Source organism: Apus apus, chromosome 27 (assembly GCF_020740795.1).
Source record: "Apus apus isolate bApuApu2 chromosome 27, bApuApu2.pri.cur, whole genome shotgun sequence".
NCBI classification, from domain to species: Eukaryota; Metazoa; Chordata; class Aves; order Apodiformes; family Apodidae; genus Apus; species Apus apus.
The window spans coordinates 487,768-506,137 of record NC_067308.1 but is presented as its reverse complement, the minus strand read 5'-3'; the positions used below and the strand labels follow the sequence as shown (position 1 = coordinate 506,137).

The following is an 18,370-nucleotide window of genomic DNA, read 5'->3' as shown; positions in this document are numbered from 1 at the left end:
GTGCCTAAAATAAAAGGAAACTGGGGAACAAAACCCCTCTTGAAGGTGCAGGAAGCCCAAGTTTCCCTCCTGATGCCCATGGACACGGGGGTGTCCTCACAGGAGGCAGGGGCTGGGGTCACAGCTCCTCCCTCCTTGCCTCCAAAGCCACAGGGAGCACCTCCTGGTCCATCTTCCACACCCCAGAAGCTTCCAGCCCCTGGCTCTGCTCCACAAGTCCAATTCCCTCCCTTTCTTTTTGAATCCAACCTGTTCCATTACTGCTAGAATCATTTTTAGTGTTGAAAAGAACCACTTGTCCAGCTGACAACAAGGCAGCAAAACCAGGAGCAAGGAGCTGGGTTCAACAGGAATGAATAAAGATGAAGGATGTGATGATTCCTCCCTGGAATGATGACAGGGATAAGTGGGAATGATTGAACAGACAAGAGGTTCAGTCAAAATGGGTGATTTAATCATAGGACTCAGAACAGACAGAGAACTGAGCCAAGGGCTTCGAGTGCCCGTGGGCTTCACCTTCCAGAGATGCAAAGTCTGGACCAGGGGATCTTCCTCAGGGCCTCAAACCAGAGGACACACCAGGCAGGAGCTCAGCTCCCAGCAGAGCTCCCAGGCTCTCCTGCAGGTGCCAGTCCCACCCAGAGCCATGTCCAGGAGGAGCTGCAGGTGGGACACGTCCTGCTCCACGGGGATGCTCCTGGTGCCTGGGAAGGCTCCTGGCAGGGATGGGGAGGAACTGGGACAGCGGTGCCGGGAACATCCAGTTCTGCTCCAGAGCTGTTGGTGGGAATTCCTGCTGCCTGCTCCAGGATTCACCGTCTGCTGCTCGACCTCGGGGCCACCTGGGAGCTCTCGGTGCTCCGGCCGCGGAAGCCCGAGGCTGTCACCTCCTCCAGGAAGCTGCCAAGCAAAGCCAAGGTCAGCAGAGACAGGGACAACTTCTCACTCACACAGAGGGAGCACACGGCCCAGCCTGAAGCCCCTGGAGGAACCCAACAAGTTGCTCTCCAGGCTCAGAGTTGTGGGAACAGCTGGTGTCACCAGGGTGGGGGGACAGAGCCCTTTTTTGTGGGGAGGGGGGCCGAGAGGACCTGCCCCCCAACAGCACATGATCCAACCAAAAAGAGGGAAGAGGGATCGTGTTCCCAGCTGTGATGCTCCTTCCCCTCCTCAGGCTCATGTCAAACCCAGGGAGGTGACAGGGGCTGGGTGGACCCTGAAGGGACACATGGCAAAGAGACCCTTGGATCAGGACTTGTCTCCAAAGAGACCCTTGGATGAGGACTTGTCTCCTTCAGGGCCAACTGCTCCTCTCTACAGCTGAAGAAGGGATCCCCCTCTGAGGTTCCTCCTCCTCCAGCTGCTTCCAAGGGGAAATTCCTCAGACTGGGACAGCTACAGTTTGGAGACACCAATGCAAGAGGAAAGAAGGGAATGGCAGCCTTGGAGAATGCTCCCATTTTCCAGCAATAGATCCTGGATGAATCCAACCAGGATGGATTCAACGAAGGAGAACAAGTGCAAAGCTCTGGGACTGCAGTGACCTTCCCTGGGGACCAAAATCTGGGACACCCAGCAGGGACCTCCAGGTCAACCTCTTCCCTGACTGTGGCTGTTCATCCTTAAATATTCCAGCCTGTCCAGGAGGCCTCTTGGTGAGGCTCCAAAAAGGAGAGCAGCCCTGGTGGGACAGCAGAGGACAGGGCTGGCAGCTCCTCTGGGTGACAAAGCCAGGAATGCCGGCGTTCCCAGCGGAGTTCCCGGTGTTCCCACTCCATCCTCTCCTCACTCTCAGTCTTCCTGTGCAGATAAGGCAGGAAGAGGCAGGGTGGGAACCTCCTGCTGAGACATCCTTGACATTCCACAGCCTGGGCTTTCTGGGAAGCACCCCTGGAGCAGCCTGGGGGTTCCTCTGCCCCAGGACCCACATCCACAGTGTCCCTCCCATTCCCAGCTCCACATCCAAGTCTCAATAATGATTCCCATGGAAACCTCTGGCACCAGCCAGTCCCTCAGACACAACTCAGGACAGTTTGAACCCACTAAAAGCCTAAAACACAAACTCAGCTTCATCCCAGTCTTTCCTCTGTATGATTTTCCAAGGAATCTTAAAGGAGTTTGAAGCCTGGATCCCAAAGAACAGAGGAGCTTAAGGCAGCAAAGAGCAGGGGAAGTTACACCTTGGAAACCTGGAAATCTGGGATTGGAACTTGGGAAAGGAATATTCCTGAAGGACTAGTCAGGGAGAGGTTGCCCAGGGAAGCTGTGGCTGCCCCATCCCTGGCAGTGTTGAAGGGCAGGTTGGATGGGGCTTGGAGCAGCCTGGGCTGCTGGGAGGTGTCCCTGCCCATGGACTGGATGATCATGGAATGATTTGGGTTGGAAGGGACCTTAGAGATCAACCAGATGATCCACCAGCTGCTTGGATCCTAGGTAATATGTTTAGATTGGGTATCAGGAGCCATTTCTCCTTGCGTGGCACAACTGGGCTGGGACTGGAAGTGGGGAAGTGGGTCAGGCTGGAGATCCCCTGGGATTAATCCCAGCTCAGTTGTGCTGGGATGAGTCAGTCCCAACACCAGATGTTCTCCTGCTCCTGCCTGTCCGTTTTCAGCCGATTATTGATCACTTTTTAACCCTTCCAGCTCCTTCCCTTGGAATTTTCCTTGCCTTTGAATTTTCCTTCCCTTGGAATTTTCCTTCCTCAGGAAGCAGGGGAAGCCAGAGCTGCTTCCTTCCAGCTTCCAGCCCAGAGCAGGGCAGCAGCTGGGAGGCACCACCAGCCACAGCAGATCATGGAATCATTAGGGTTGGAAAAGTCATTATTGGTTTTATTCTCCCAAGAGGAGAAATGAGGAAATGGCCTCAAGTTGCCCCAGGGGAAGTTGAGACTGGATATGAGGAGAAACTTCTTCACTGAAAGGGTAATTATCCCTGGGACAGGCTGCCCCAAGGGGTGGTGGAGTCACCATCCCTGGAGGTGCTCAAGGGCAGGTTGGATGGGGCTTGGAGCAGCCTGGGCTGGTGGGAGGTGTCCCTGCCCATGCAGGGGGTGGGATCTAGATGCTCTTTAGATCATGGGATGGTTTGGGTTGGAGGGACCTTCAAGATCATCTAGATCCCACCCCCTGCATGGGCAGGGACACCTCCCACCAGCCCAGGCTGCTCCAAGCTCCATCCAACCTGCCCTTCAACACTGCCAGGGATGGGGCAGCCACAGCTTCCCTGGGCAACCTGGCCCAGGCTCTCCCCACCCTCACCCTCCAGAAGGTGCCAAAATGCACCTCAAAATGCTCTGGGAGACTGAGGGGCTGCAGCAGGTGCCAGGCTGAACATCAACCAGCTCCTTTTTCCTGTCCTCAAAGATGACAACTGACTTCACTCCATTCTCTGTATCAAAGAGCAGCCAGGATCTCCACTGGTCTCTTTTTTTTTGACTATTTCCAAGCTTGGCTAAACCAGGATTTAGTTCAACAGCTACTTTGGAAAGCAGAAGGTTGGGGAAGCTGGGGAATTGGGGCAGGAATTGGTGGATATGTGGGCTAATACAGACTTGCCTTTGTAACCCAGTTCATAAAAGCAATTTCCTGCTGGGATCCCATCAGCTCAGGACCTTTCTGATCCTCTGACTTCAGAAGGGGCCACACTGCAGCTTGGGCACTGGGAATGTGGAGGGTTTGGGCATTTGTCCTGAGCAAGTGAGGAGAGAAGGCAGTGGATTGTGAGGGACTCACTGCTTCTGTGTTTTGGAGCCTTGAGATCCCTTTGCAGGCAGGAAAAGGGAGGGAAAACCAGCAGGGATTTGATAAATATCCCACGGGACTTGGATGCAGCAGCATCCAAGCAGGATGTCCCAGGCTCTCCCCACCCTCACACTCCACAATTCCCTCCTCATCTCCAACCTCCAGCTCCCTCTCCCAGTTTCCATCCCTCCCCCTCATCCCATCCCTCCCTGCCCTTGTCCCAAGCCCCTCCCCAGCTTTCCTGGAGCCCCTTCAGGCACTGGAAGCTGCTCTAAGCTCTCCCTGGAGCCTTCTCCTCTCCAGGCTGGACACCTCCAGGGAATTCTGGAGGGTGAGGGTGGGGAGAGCCTGGGCCAGGTTGCCCAGGGCAGCTGTGGCTGCCCCATCCCTGGGGGTGTTGAAGGGCAGGTTGGATGGGGCTTGGAGCAGCCTGGGCTGGTGGGAGGTGTCCCTGCCCATGCAGGGGGTGGGACTGGATGTTTTGTAAGTCCCTCCAACCCAAACCATTCCACGATTCCATGATATTAACAGTGTGTGGTGAATGATAAGCAGCAAAACCCACAGACTTTTACTTTCCTGCCCTGGAATTCAGTCAAATACCCATTAAACCTTCAGCCTGAGGAGCCGAGCTGGGCTTGGACCATTGACACCCCTTTCCATGTCTTACTGCTCCATCAAGAAGATCCCTCAGGCCTCCCACATTCCCTCTCCCACCAGAGCTTTCCCAGAATCCACAGTGAAAAGCAGGGTTGTTACCTCTTGGTGTTGTGAATCGTGGTGCCCCCCAGGACCACCCGGACCCCCGGGTTGGAGCGGTTCAGGTTGAAGACAGTCAGAGCCTCCTCGTAGGTTGCTCCTCCAATGATGAACACGATGATGTCCTGGGGCCTGCAGAGAAGCCACAAACATTGGGACAAATCCCAAAGGATAAATCCTGCTCCTCTCAGGATCACCTGATCCCCAGGATTTCTCTGCCCAGACCTTTTTTTGGGTTCCAGACCAAGAGCAACGTGTGGCCCCTGGAAAGGTTTTTAAAACATCATCTCTCCTGAACTTCCCACCACGTGCTGATGGTCCTGAGAAGCCTCCTCAGCACCAACCCCACCTGGAGCTCCCTGTGGGATGTTTAATGCATGATGGAGATGCTGCTGTGGCTGGTAAATCCAGATCAATGCAGGAGTCAGACGAGGACACAGAGGAGCTGCAGCTCTGCTGGGGTCAGTGTCACCACAGAACCTCAGGGTTGGGGTGGGAAGGACCTTAGAGATCATCTCCTTCCACCCCCAGCCCAGAAACCTTCCAGAGAGGGGGAAGGAGGGAAGTGCACCGTCCCCCGTGCCCTTCCCACAGGAAGGCTGCACTTTCCTTGGATCAACATTCCCAGACACTTCAGTTTTCCACCCCTGGGGACACCAGAAGGTCCTTGGAACCCATAAATCTTGTGTGGGCTGAAACCCCCAGGATCAGTGTCCTGGTGCCATCAGTTTTGGTTGGAACTATCAGAGATTTCAGGAACTTAGATGCCTAAGTCTCTGGAATATCCAGAGATGTCCCAGCCTTTCCCTTTGCCATCACTTTCTCTGCCACCACCCCTGGAAATTCCCATCACTGGGGGACTTCACCAGTCCCTGTGCAATCCCTGGGAGCAGCTTCTCCTGTGCCAACAATTCCTTTACTCTTCAAGTCCTCTCTGGACTTTTCAGGAAGCAACTGGCACTGCCCAAGCCAGGAGACTGGACAGCCCAGTGATCCCATCCCAGACCACAGGGAAATTCCTCCCCCCTCCTCAAGCAGCAAATCTGGGATCCATCCTGTGCAGCTTTGTCACCCCCAAGGGACAAGGGACACTTGGTGCTTCCATGGAGCCCCCAGGGAATTACTGCTTGTATCAAGGGCAACTGTTATGGGATGAGTGGGAAAACCACGGGGAGCAGCTCCTGCTTCAGCTGCTGAGCTTCTCAGCCCCAGTTTGGGAACGTGGCTGTGGATAAACTTGGGTTACCCACCAATGTCACAGCAAAGTATTTTCTCAGACAGGAGGACAAAACAACTTCCTGGAACAACCAGGGCCACGGGCAGAGTTTTGCCTTAAAAATCCACAGAGCACACGGAAGAGGAGATCCCAGATGTAGCTTCCCTGGATCTTCAGGGCCGTGTGTGAGCTGGGATGAAAAGCAAACAGCCTCCTCAGGCTCCTCAGCAGATGCTGCGGGGCTGGTGCTTCCAAAAAAGGAGATGTTGGATTCTCTGCCTGAGGAGATTCCTCACCCATCCCTTCAGATCTGTCAGGCCTTTCTGAACACTTCCAGATTCTTCCTCTCCTCCTTCTCAACAGGAATGTTTCCCCTCAACAAAACTGGTGGGAGAAAGATCCAGTCCAGGCACAGGATGCTCTGAACTGGGTGGTATCAAAGCCTGATGGGGATGGAGCAACATCCTGGCAGTTTGGAACAGTAGTTTAATCCTTCACCTGAGCCCTTCCAACGGGAATGTCACCCCTTGGCCAGCAGGAAACCTGTTTCAGCCTTAACAACCCTCTCCAGGGCACCCACTGGAGACCACAGGGAAGACCAAGACATTTCTGTGCCAAGTCCAACTTTGCTTCATCCACAGACAAACACCAAAGCACCTGGCAGTGCTGGGAGGAGCAGATCCATTGCAATTCCAAGCTCTGCCCTAAGAAGCCCCACGTACCTGTCCCGGAGAGTGTTGGGCCCCAGGTAAGGGAACTGGCTGTCCTTGAGTTTGCCCTTGATGAGCTGATCCAGAGTCTCCTGGAGGAGAGGCTGGTGCTGGGTGTAGACGTTCTCAACACCCTGCAGTGCAAGAGAAGCTCTCATGATTTAATTCATCCAGCAAAGCAGCAGGCCCAGAGCCCAGCACGGGCAGATCCAAACCTTCAGGCCTTTGAGGAACTGCTTGGTGATGGCCACGGCGTCCTTGGGGCTGAACAACTCGCTGCCCCGCACGCGCTTCCCGCCGTACTCCAGCACTGCAGGCACCAGCTGCAGAGAGAGGCAGGGAGGGAGCCCTGTCAGCCTGGGAAGAGAGGCTTTCTTGGCAGCTTCTGTCTAGTTAGGCTCGATGGAGGGATCACAGGGTGGTGGGGTTGGAAGGGACCTTCTGGAGATCAGCCAGTCCAACCCCTCTGCTAGAGCAGGATCCCTTAGAGCAGATCCCACAGGTTTGGATTGTTTCCAGGGATGGAGACTTCCCAGCCTCCCTGGGCAGCCTGTCCCAGGGCTCTGTCACCTTCAGAGTCAAATATTTTCTTATCTTTAGGTTCATGCTGACCAAGGGGCCAGGGAGCAGGATCCCAAGCAGATAACCCAGCATGGAGAGAGCCAAGAGGGAAGAAAAGGAATTATTCCCCAAACCCACCAAGCAACTCAGTCTGCTGTGCCACTGCCTCCAGGAGAAATCCTTCATCTCCCCAGCCTGCCAGCAGATCTGCCACATCATCCTGCTCCTCCACCTCCTCCCCAGCTGCTCCCCACCCCTGCCAAGCGCTGCCACCCCCTCCCTCCCAGCCCAGCTCCTGGCACAGCCCCCAAAACTCCTTTGCTGCAACTCCTGCCCAGCCAGCAGGAGCAGGGGTGGGAAGAGGGAAGAAGAAAGGAAGGGTGTTCCAGGCCCCACATCCACCTGGGCCTTGATTCAGCCTTTCAGAAGATCTCTTGAGTTTGGAAGGGGAAATGAAGTCACTAGTTTTGCCTTTTCAAGTCACACCTGCAGGGCCCAGCTGAGCACCAGGGCCTTGTTCACAAGGTGCAACTCAAAAACTGTGGTGCTAAATATTAGCAGGAGAGGGGGAGTTTGGGGGACTTTTTGTAAGGGCTTGTAGTGAAAGGACAAGGGGTGATGGATGAAAACAGGGAGAGGGAGCTGGAGGTTGGAGATGAGGAGGGAATTCTGGAGTGTGAGGGTGGGGAGAGCCTGGGCCAGGTTGCCCAGGGAAGCTGTGGCTGCCCCATCCCTGGCAGTGTTGAAGGGCAGCCTGGATGGGGCTTGGAGCAGCCTGGGCTGCTGGGAGGTGTCCCTGCCCGTGCAGGGGGTGGGACTGGATGATCTTTAGATCATGGAATGGTTTGGGTTGGAAGGGACCTTAAAGACCACCCAGATGATCCATTCAATGATCTTCAAGGTGGCTGCTCCATCCCTGGCAGTGTTCAAGGATCTCATGTGGGGTTTGGAGCAGCCTGGGCTGGTGGGAGGTGTCCCTGCCCTTTGCAGGGGGTTGGATCTAGACAATCTTGAAGGCCCCTCCATCCCACCCCACCCCACGAGCCCAGGGGTCGGCGTTACCTTGCGGAGCCTGTCGGGCACCCCCCTGCTGCGCAGCTCCCCCAGCAGGCCGGGCAGGGCGCTGCTGCTGTGCCGCTCGTAGTGCAGCGCGTAGAGCATCACCAGCCGCGCCGCGTCCAGCTCCGCCACCCGCGGGCTCTGCAGCAGCCGGCGCACGTTCTGCAGCCAGAGCAGGAGACACGTTAGTGGAGAAGCCTCCAGAGGACACCAGGTTGACACCGACCCAGTGCCAGCAACTGAAGCGCCTGCAGGAGGAAAAGGCAGAGGGTCAGTTGGGTCCTAAGCAACAGAGCTGGGCTTCCCGGGGCTCTGCCGTCAGGTTTATGGGAGGAGAAGTTGCTCTGGGGTCTTCTCAGGAATTCCTAACCCAATCCTGTTGTCCATTTAACTCTCCAGAAGATGCTGTGGGTGAGCTCAGGTACATACAGGAACCCTGAGCGCCTCCCCCCTTCTCTTTCCAAGAGGAGCAGAGCCAAGACTGGCCCAGAGGTTCCATCATCGTACTGGCCAGCAAGAAAAAAGGGTCAGGACAGTGACACCAATTCTGTTTTCCTCTGGAAGGTGCAGGGCAGAAGCATCAAAGGCTCAGATCATTTGGATGTGAGAATCACAGACTCCTTCTGGTTGGAAAAGGCATTTAAGATCATGGAGTCCAACCATTAACCCAACTCTACCAACCACTAACCCAACTCTACTGACCACTGACCCAACTCTACTGACCACTGACCCAACTCTACTGACCATTAACCCAACTCTACCAACCATAACCCAACTCTACCAACCATGAACCCAACTCTACCCAGCCCAGTGCTAACCCTTGTCCCTCAGCACCACATCTACAAAGCTTTGAAACCCCTCCAGGGATGGGGACTCCACCACCCCCCTGGGCAGCCTGAGAAGCAGAGGAGCAAGTATTGGAAGCAAAGGAGGAAGGAAATTAAAGCAGGAAAAGGAACAGAAATATGGAGGGAAGCACAGAAATCTGCAGTTGTTGCTCCTAATATGCAGGTTGTTACCTTTTCTGCTGAAGAGAACACGAGACCATCATAAACATCACAGGTCCACGCGCCTGTTAAAGGACACACCCTTCCCAGGAAAGCTGCAGGACCCCCAGGGAATGTCACCTACCCCCCAGGGGCTGCTGTGTGAATGGATGACTGGCCATGGAAGGGCTTCTCCTTCCCATGGCAACAAAAAGCTTCTCTTCCCTTCTCTGCAACTACCTCGTGCAGAGCAGCTGGGGTTACCAGGGCAAACAACAGAGCTGAGCTGGTGGCTGAGGTGACCAGGAGATAAGAACCCCATGGATCTCAAAGACCTGGCATGGACCACCAGATGTGTCTGAGACATCTGGCTGGGGCTGGAGAGATGCAAAGTCTGAAGTTCCTCCTGTGCTGGACATGACAGTGAAGGGACCAGCTCTACCAGCTCCAGGGAGCAGCGGAGCCGCCAGCTGCTCAGCTGCAGAAACAGCAATTCCAGGAGAGGGAGTGAACCAGTTGGGATTTTTCCACTCTCTGAGCATGACTTCCAAACACTCCAAAAATCCCAGAGTATCTTTGCAGGATTCTCCCACCCTCCCAGTACAGGTGGGCAACATGGAAACATTCAGCCAACAGCTGCCAAACGCCGCTGTGCAACTCGCTCCTCCCCGCGCCGACTCGGCTGGATTTGCTGTCATTTGTTTGACTGGTTCCAAAACTCCAGGAGAAAATCCTGGCTTTGAGGAAGGTCAAGAGGAGTTTTAACCTTGGTGAGGTTGGGGATTCACCTGAGGGGAGGAGCTGAGTCCCAGGGAGATGTTGGCTTGGGAGATTTTTGATCCTGTGCTGGCAGTGCCCAGGAAGGGAGACAGAAAAGCCTTTGTCCATCCCAGGGCCTGGGATTGAATCCCTCCCATTCAGCTCTCCAGGCTCATGGACAATGTCAGGGTTAATAAGGGACCAGGGAAAGAACAACCAAAATGTACTGGACTGGGGGCCCTGGGCCACAGAGAAATTCCCAATTGCTGAAGTGACATCCACAGGAGAACAATCCTGCCTTTATTCCAGGCACGGCCTCGTTCATTGTCCCTGTGGCCTTGGCCTCAAGCTGCCAGGAGGAGACTGTGCCAGGGAACAAGCCCTGCAGCTCCACAGACACCCATGTCCCATGGAGGAAGATCCCTGCTCCCTGCTCTGGGATTTCTTTCCCAACTTCAACATGTTTTCCAGTGGGTCTCAGCTGTGGGATCCATCCCAGCCCCTTAGGCCTGTGACTTCTCTGCTCCAGAGCTGCAGAAACACCCACCTGGGGCCAAGTGAGACCTGAGTGAGCACCAAGCAGAGCCCCAGGGCTCAGCTGATTGTGTCTCTGCCCAGTTCCCAGCACTGTCACACACCCTGGAGACCCTAGAGCTGGTGACACAACTGGGTCATCACCAGCAGGTCATGGAATCACAGAATGGTTTGGGTTGGAGGGACCTTCAAGATCATCTAGATCCAACCCCTGCATGGACAGGGACACCTCCCACCAGCCCAGGCTGCTCCAAGCCCCATCCAACCTGCCCTTCAACACTGCCAGGGATGGGGCAGCCACAGCTTCCCTGGGCAACCTGGGCCAGGGTCTCCCCACCCTCACAGAGAAGAGTTTCTTCCTAATGTCCAACCTAAATCCACCCTTTTCCAGTTTAAAACCATTCCCCCTCGTCCTCTCCCTCCCTGCCCTTGTCCCAAGTCCCTCCCCAGCTTTCCTGGAGCCCCTTCAGGCACTGGAATGAAAAGATATCTCAGATATTGAAAGGAAAAGACTCTTCAGACACTGCAATTTCACCTCATCCCTTTTCTCCAACCAATCTGACAGCACTTCAGAAAAAGCAGAGCAGCATTTTCCAAAGTGGTTTCCAGTGCCAAGCACCTGAGTTCCAGCAGCACTGCCCTGCCCTGGCTCAACATCACAACAGGTCACAGAACAGACATGATGACAAATCAAAATATTTGACTTTTAAGCTCCAAAAGCCTGATCTGGAATCCACCACCTAGCAAGAGAACCTCAGAGGCTGTTCTCAAGCAAAGCCATTTTGTGGCCACATTCCCACTTCCAAGATTCAAAAGTCATCTACATTCTGGAATATCCACCAAATAGAAGCTCTGGAATCAGATCTATCCACTCACCAACCTCCAGAGCTGGTAACAAACTGCAGCACTTCAGCACTCTAATATTATCCCCCAGCCACCCACATGGAGCACAGAATGAGGCAAACAAGACCTCAAATGCTTAAGAATTATTTTCTAGCCAAACTGCTTCCCTAGTGCTGTGTAAAAAAAGTCCATCCTAGGGTGTAACATCTACCTTAGCTCTAAAAAATGCAGGTTTTTCATCCAGAGTGGCTGGTTGAGCCCTGCTCTCCTCAGCCCCAACAACAATGCTGCTCTTTTCCCTCCAAGCAGCCACATTTGTCACTGGTGACACTGTCAGATGCCAGGGCAGCTCATGGAATCCACCAAGCCAGCTTGGGGGCAGAACTTCAACCTCTACTCAGCTAAAACAGAAGCTTCTCTTAGGCTTTTTCAGCCTTCCTTGCCCCAGGAATCTTTTCTCTAAGAGGCTTTCTACTCTTTTTGATTTCAAAATGGAAAGTTAGAAGCCAGCACCTCAGGAATAGTCTGGTTTAGTTTTCAGGGATTACGTTTCTCTTTCTCCCCAGCAAATAACAAGAAGCCTCGTGCAGAAGGGGCCAAGTTTGGGGTGGTTGGTTTTGTTGTGGGTTGTTTTTTTTTTCCCTGGTGCCTGCACGGGCAGTTTGCCAGGAACCAACTGGCTGTGGACAAAGAAGGAATGTTGCTTGGTGGAATGTAAAGACAGAATTTGCAAAAGATGCTTCTCAAGCTGGTGATTAAGGATGATTCATCCCCATCTGAGCCCAGCGGGGAGGAGAGAGAGATTCCACCACCTAATGGTCAGGATTGTCAAGGCACAACTCCCACTGACTTCCAGCATCAATGACAGGATCTGGATTCAAAGGATTAAGGTTGGATTGAGAGCTTGAGGTACCTGGAGGGCACTGGAGTGGTCGTTCTGGCAGGCCAGCTCCTGCTCCACCTCCGACACCTCCAGCAGGTTCCGCTCGGCGACCAAGCGGGACAGTTCCCCCACCACCGTCACGTGCTTCGCCACCGTGCCCGACATCTTCTTGAACTGGGGATAATTCTCCACAAATGCCTACAAAAAGAGGGGAAAACAAAGCCTTGGGGGTTGTTCAACTCAACAGCAGGAGACAGCAGAGCTGTGCAACCCAGCCAGAAATAGGGTGAAACAAGTCTGCACCCATCTAAGCCAGAGCGATGCGGGTGGATGGGCGACCCGGTGTCTCCATCCCAGGAGGCCACAGGATTTCTCCAGTTCTGGAAGGGATTTGCTTTGTATTGACTCTTCAGGTAGAGGGAGAGAGAAAATATCTCCCAAGGTGTCATCAGGATTCTTTACATCTTGAGCTGCAGCTGTGGCTGTGCTCTGAGCTGCTGCCAAGTATCAAGGCAGTGTCAGGATGAGCCCAGCGCTCAAACCAGCCTCAATCCTGGGGCTCCAGGATCCCAGGGAGCTCCAGGCAGGAGCTCTGGCAGCAGCTGGAACAAGGAAGCCTGAGGAGCACACTGCAGAGGTCCAGAGCAGCCTCTGGAAGCATCCAGCTTTGTGTGAAGAGTGAACACAGGGCAAAAAGGAAGCTCCTGCTCCACAAAACCAGCATACCACAGAGACCTGAGCTACTGGAACTGGAAGTGTGCAGTGTCCATGTCCAGCCAGTGGTGACCTGCACCACCCTGGCTTTGAAAAGCCCAGTCACATGTAGAGCATCTGTACCTTCATATCTGCTATGGATTCCAGCTTCTGCTGCTCCTTAGGTTTCCTCCTCTGGAAATCCTCCATGAGGTTCTTGATGTTGCTGCCAATCTCTGCAAAGTTCAGGTACATGTTCTGCAGGGGACAAGACAAGGAGCTGAGGGACAGTCTTGATGCCAGGAGAACAAGGTGGTCTCTGTGCCCAACACGCATCTCCCTGAGCCCCAACCTCAAACAAGCAGCTCTGCCATTGGTCCAGCTTTTATTTCAAACTATAAACCAGACACTTTCATGTCAGGTGTTCCTTGTACTACCATGGGATCTTCACCACGTGCAGAAGTCAGGCAGCAGGTCACCACCCTGGTGCTCAGACTCATTGGACAATTCTTTTTCACACAGAACCATGGGATGGTTTGGGTTGGAGGGACTTTCAAGATCATCCAGTCCCACCCCTGCACGGGCAGGGACACCTCCCACCAGTCCAGGCTGCTCCAAGCCCCATCCAACCTGCCCTTCAGCACTGCCAGGGATGGGGCAGCCACAGCTTCCCTGGGCAACCTGGCCCAGGCTCTCCCCACCCTCACACTCCACAATTCCCTCCTCATCTCCAACCTCCAGCTCCCTCTCCCAGTTTCCATCCCTCCCCCTCATCCCATCCCTCCCTGCCCTTGTCCCAAGCCCCTCCCCAGCTTTCCTGGAGCCCCTTCAGGCACTGGAAGCTGCTCTAAGGTCTCCCTGGAGCCTCCTCCTCTCCAGGCTCAACACCCCAACTCTCCCAGCCTGGCTCCAGAGCTGCTCCAGCCCTTGGAGCATCTTCCTCTCCCTTCTCTGCACTCTCTCCCAGAGCTCCATGTCCTTTCTGTGTTGAGAGCCCCAGACCTGGACCCAGTTCTCCAGGTGGCCTCTCAAAACCACAGAGTAGAGGGTGAGAATCACCTCTCTCGACCTGCTGGTCACAACCTGCTGGTCACAACCTGCTTTGCCACATGGCAAAGCCAAGAGCTGATCCCCAAATCCAGCAGCTTGAGAAGATCCTGCTGGGAGCACCTACGTTGGCGTAGAACTCGTCGTTCTCAGCAGACAGGACAACCTCCCGGAGGTCCTTGCTGATCCCTGGCACCCGGGACAGGTCGATGCGGTTGTTGTTGATCCCCAGCAGCTCATGGACCATGGCCTGGTAGGTCCACTGCAGGGGTGGGGAAGAGGAAGGCAGGGAATGACCTCAGCCAGGTGACAAACAGCATGGGGAAATCACGAGATGGCTTCAGTTGGTGGGACCTTCAAGATCATCTGGATCCCACCCCCTGCATGGGCAGGGACACCTCCCACCAGCCCAGGTTGCTCCAAGACAGAACACTGAAAGCTGAGCAGGGCCCCAAAACACCCCACATTCCACTGACATTCCTTTGGATCTCTCTTCTGGATAGAAAACCTCCAGAGAGCAGATTTGGTGCCTTCTGCTCAGTCCTTAACTCCAAGTCCAAGCCCTGGACTCTCAGATCACTCCAATAATACCAGGATCCCCACCAGCTCCTGCACCACCACCTTCCAGACGAGGTAGCCTGGCTGATCCATGTCTAAGGCACTTCCAGGAATCCCCATTCCCACCTCAGCCCCCACAAACCCACCAGAGGATTCACCTGGTTGAGGAGAGGGGTGATGGCATCGTCGGAACGGTCCAGAATGAGAAGCAGAGGAGGAACCTCCGTGCGCCGGAAGTCGAAGAGCTCGTACTCCTTGGTGATGACTTGCTGGGGAGAGAGGGAGAAACATCCACTTGGATCTCACGTGTACCTGGAAATGTTCCCTCTTTGTTTGGATCTTAAAGATCTGCTCTGGCTTTCCAGGCTGGGAGAGTTGGGGTGTTAAGCCTGGAGAGGAGAAGGCTCCAGGGAGAGCTTAGAGCAGCTTCCAGTGCCTGAAGGGGCTCCAGGAAAGCTGGGGAGGGGCTTGGGACAAGGGCAGGAGGGATGGGATGAGGGGGAGGGATGAAAAGTGGGAGAGGGAGCTGGAGGTTGGAGATGAGGAGGGAATTCTGGAGTGTGAGGGTGGGGAGACCCTGGCCCAGGTTGCCCAGGGAAGCTGTGGCTGCCCCATCCCTGGCAGTGTTGAAGGGCAGGTTGGATGGGGCTTGGAGCAGCCTGGGCTGGTGGGAGGTGTCCCTGCCCATGCAGGGGGTGGGATCTAGATGATCTTGAAGGTCCCTCCAACCCAAACCACCCCATGATTCTATGATCTTTTCCAGGCAGAACAATTCTGTGTGATACAGAATCCGCTTGGTTGGAAGAGACCTTAATGACCATCGATAAAGGTGAAGGAAGAGCTGGTGAAAGACCAGTTGTGTTCTCCATGGCTGAGGGTCCTCACCTTGACACACTCAGCAAGCCTCTTGGCTGGCTCTGAGGAGAGCTGGTACCGAATCATGGGGCATTTCTTCAGGGACAAGAGCAGGGCAGTCAGGCCTTGGGTTGTCCTGGAGAGGTGAGCAGGATCCCAGCTGCGACCCTGCAAGGAAAAGCTGCATGGAATCATCATGGAATCCTTGAGGTTGAGAAAGACTTTCAAGATCATCAAGTTCCAACCTCCCTGCCATGAGCAGGGACACCTCCCACCAGCCCAGGCTCCACAAAGCCTCACCCAACCTGCCCATCACCATCTGTCCCCAGACTCCTTCTCAGAGGTTTATTTCTAAGCCTTAAAACCTTGCATGAAACAACTGCAGGAGCAGCACAAAGGCCCCTGTCTGGATTCCCCGGGGTTCCGCTCCTTCCAAGGATCATCCACCCCCTTGACAGACCCTCCACACCCACCCACCACCCCACCCAGCTTCTTGCAGCCACTGGTCTCCCCACTGACCACCTCCCCAAGCTCTGGAGGAGCTTTGCTCATACCTGGCAGCAGCCCAGGAGGTTGAGAGAGAACACGTGTGGATTCACCGCGATGTAATCGCCGTAGAACTCCTGCCAAGAGGGAAGCAAAGACACTTCCAGGTCCTTACCCACCCTACCAAGTGTCCCACCATCAGCCAGGAGGTTTTAATCTTCTTTTTTTAAAAAATCTTTTTCATCTTTTTCTCCATCTCTTGCACAGTGCTGCTGCAGGCTGGTCAAGAAAGAGGGTCCTCCTGACTTTGTTCCCTCCCTGGGCTGGTGATGTTGGACCAGGAGAAGAATTGAAAAGATGCAAAACTCACCTGAACTTCAGCCACAACTTCCTGCTCATCAGCCTCAGCCAGAGATTTGACATCACTCTTACTGATCACGTTACTGAAATCTGAAAACAACAGCAAAGGAACAGTTGGGCTCTGAGGGGCAGGAACCCACCAGACGGTGACAGAACAGCACAACCAGACACCTCCCTGGAGCAGAGGACACCTGAGATCCCTTCACCTCACACCTGCAGCTGTTCTGCAGACATTCTAGCCCAGAAGTCACCTGAGCTGGACACTTTGAGCTAATTCCCTCTCCAACTTCCTGCTGGACAGAACATCCAACACCCACTGGACCAGCACAGAACAGCTGACAATGGACTCAACACCCTGAGGGACACATGGTTGTCTCCTGTCCTCTCCCTGGCCCAAAATCAGCCCAATGAAGCAACACCACGTGGTAACCAGGAGATTTTTAACATGTCAAAAGCAAGGAATATGAAAGGGCTGCACAGCCACATCCTCAGCATTTCCAGGCTCCACCACATGCCTGCGGAGCAGCGATGACATCTAGAGTCACTTCCACACAACGACACCCAGACCCTTCCCTTCCCAGAGCCTCCCTGCTTTCAGCACCAAAGCAGCTCCAGTCAAACTCCTTTCATTCCCAAAACTACACGATATTCTCTGGCAAGAGCAGCAACACCTCCCTGAGAAGATGCCAGGCAGCAGGTTCAGCCCAACGCTGGGATGTCAAGTCTGTCCTGTCCCTGGCTCTGAATCATTTACCTCCAACATCTGGGCCAGTTTCTCCCCCTCTGCACCTCAAGTTTTCCTCCCCCCCCAGTATCATCCTTCTTTCATGTTTATCTAGCAACACAAAAGCTTTCAAATCCCAGAAATGTTCAGGGATGACAGAGGAATGCAGCTTTATGGTGCTGCTTTGTCATGATCTCTCAGGAGTTACTTCAGTTTCACGATTTGTACCCTTTGCTAAAAGAATTTGGTCACCTCAAGGGCATCAAAACTCCAGTTCACACACTCCCAGGGTTTCAGTGGGACCAGTCACAGCATCTGTATTTTCTGACACACTCACAAATGAAATAGATGCTGTACTTTGGCCTCCTCAGCTCCTGGATGAGGAACTCCACGTTCTCCTGGATGAAAACAGCACCAGGAAGAGCAGGTTAAACCAAATGTTGGAGAAGGAGGGACTGCAGAGACCCGTGTGCCCTCGCTGTCCCCACAGCTGTCCCTCCTGTCCTGCAGCACACACAACCCTCCTGCCACCTCTGGTGTGCAGGGAAGGGCAGGGTGAGCCCCAAGGCTGGGGATCTGAGGGGGCCTGAGAGGCTGTGAGAAGGTCTGAGAGAGTGTGAGAGGTTTTGAGAGGTCCTGAAGGGGATCTGAGGGGTTTGAGGGGGTGTGAGGAAACCTGAGGGGGTCTGTGGGGATCTGAGGGGGTTTGAGAAGGTCTGAGAGAGAGTGAGAGGTCCTGAAGGGGATCTGAGGGGGTTTGAGGCGGTGTGAAGGTGTCTGAGGGAGCCTGAGGGATTTTGAAGGGGGCTGAAGGGTTTTGAGGGGATCTGAGGGAGGCTGAGAGGATCTAAGGGGGTCTGAGGGAGTGTGAGGGGGTCTGAGGGATTCTGAGAGAGCCTGAGGGATTTTGAGGGGGGCGTAAAGGATCAGAAGGGGTTTGAAGGATCCTGAGGGAATCTGAGGGGGCTGGAGGGGGTGTGAGGGTGTCTGAGGGGCTATGAGGGGATCTAAGAGGGTTCGACGGAGCCTGAGAGGCCCTCGGGGAGGTCTGGGGGGCTGGCGGGGCGGGGGGTGCTTTACCTTAGTGGGCCGCAGGAAGCAGATGGCCTTCAGGTGCTTCATGGCCTCCCTGTTGGGGGAGTCGAGGCGCTCGAAGAGGTACACCTCCTTCTGCAGGATCTCGGACTGCGTGTACACCATGCTGACGATGCCGGTCTGCGGGGCGGCAGCGCCCATCACCCGGCGGCCTCGGGGCCTCGCGACCCACCGGGCCTCCCGGGCCGGCTACCACCCCCCAGCCCGGCCCTGCCTCGCCTCTCACCGTCTCCCGGTCCATCAAGAGCACCTTCATGCCCGGCCCGCTGTCCTCGATCATCTTGGACACGTACTGCTTGACGGCCAGCACCGCGTTCATCTCGGCGGGGCTCCCCTCGGCTGCCTTCGGCTCCGCTCGGCCTCGCTCGGGCCGTCCCGCTGCCTCATGGGAGTTGTAGTCCAGCCGCCGCAGGGCAGGCCGGGCGGGGGTGCAGCGCTGGACTACAACTCCCAGCATGCCTCGCGTCCCGCCACACCCCCGCCCTGCCTGTCGCTCGTCGCC

At 55.0% G+C, this 18,370-nt stretch overlaps 1 protein-coding gene across 1 annotated transcript; it reads right to left on the bottom strand.

Moving 5' to 3' along the window:
* Positions 1-432: 432 nt before the first annotated feature.
* On the bottom strand, positions 433-18,243 carry VPS45 (vacuolar protein sorting 45 homolog). The gene is made up of 15 exons (XM_051641025.1): positions 18,095-18,243; positions 17,854-17,988; positions 17,111-17,171; positions 16,060-16,139; positions 15,758-15,826; positions 15,234-15,371; positions 14,507-14,617; positions 13,918-14,052; positions 12,888-13,001; positions 12,081-12,248; positions 8,049-8,207; positions 6,641-6,748; positions 6,438-6,559; positions 4,500-4,631; positions 433-900 (listed from the first exon to the last, which is right to left on the bottom strand). The coding sequence occupies exons 1-15, from the start codon at positions 18,185-18,187 to the stop codon at positions 813-815; spliced, it is 1,713 nt and encodes a 570-aa protein (XP_051496985.1). The 5' UTR covers positions 18,188-18,243; the 3' UTR covers positions 433-812.
* Between the last annotated feature and the right edge of the window lie 127 nt (positions 18,244-18,370).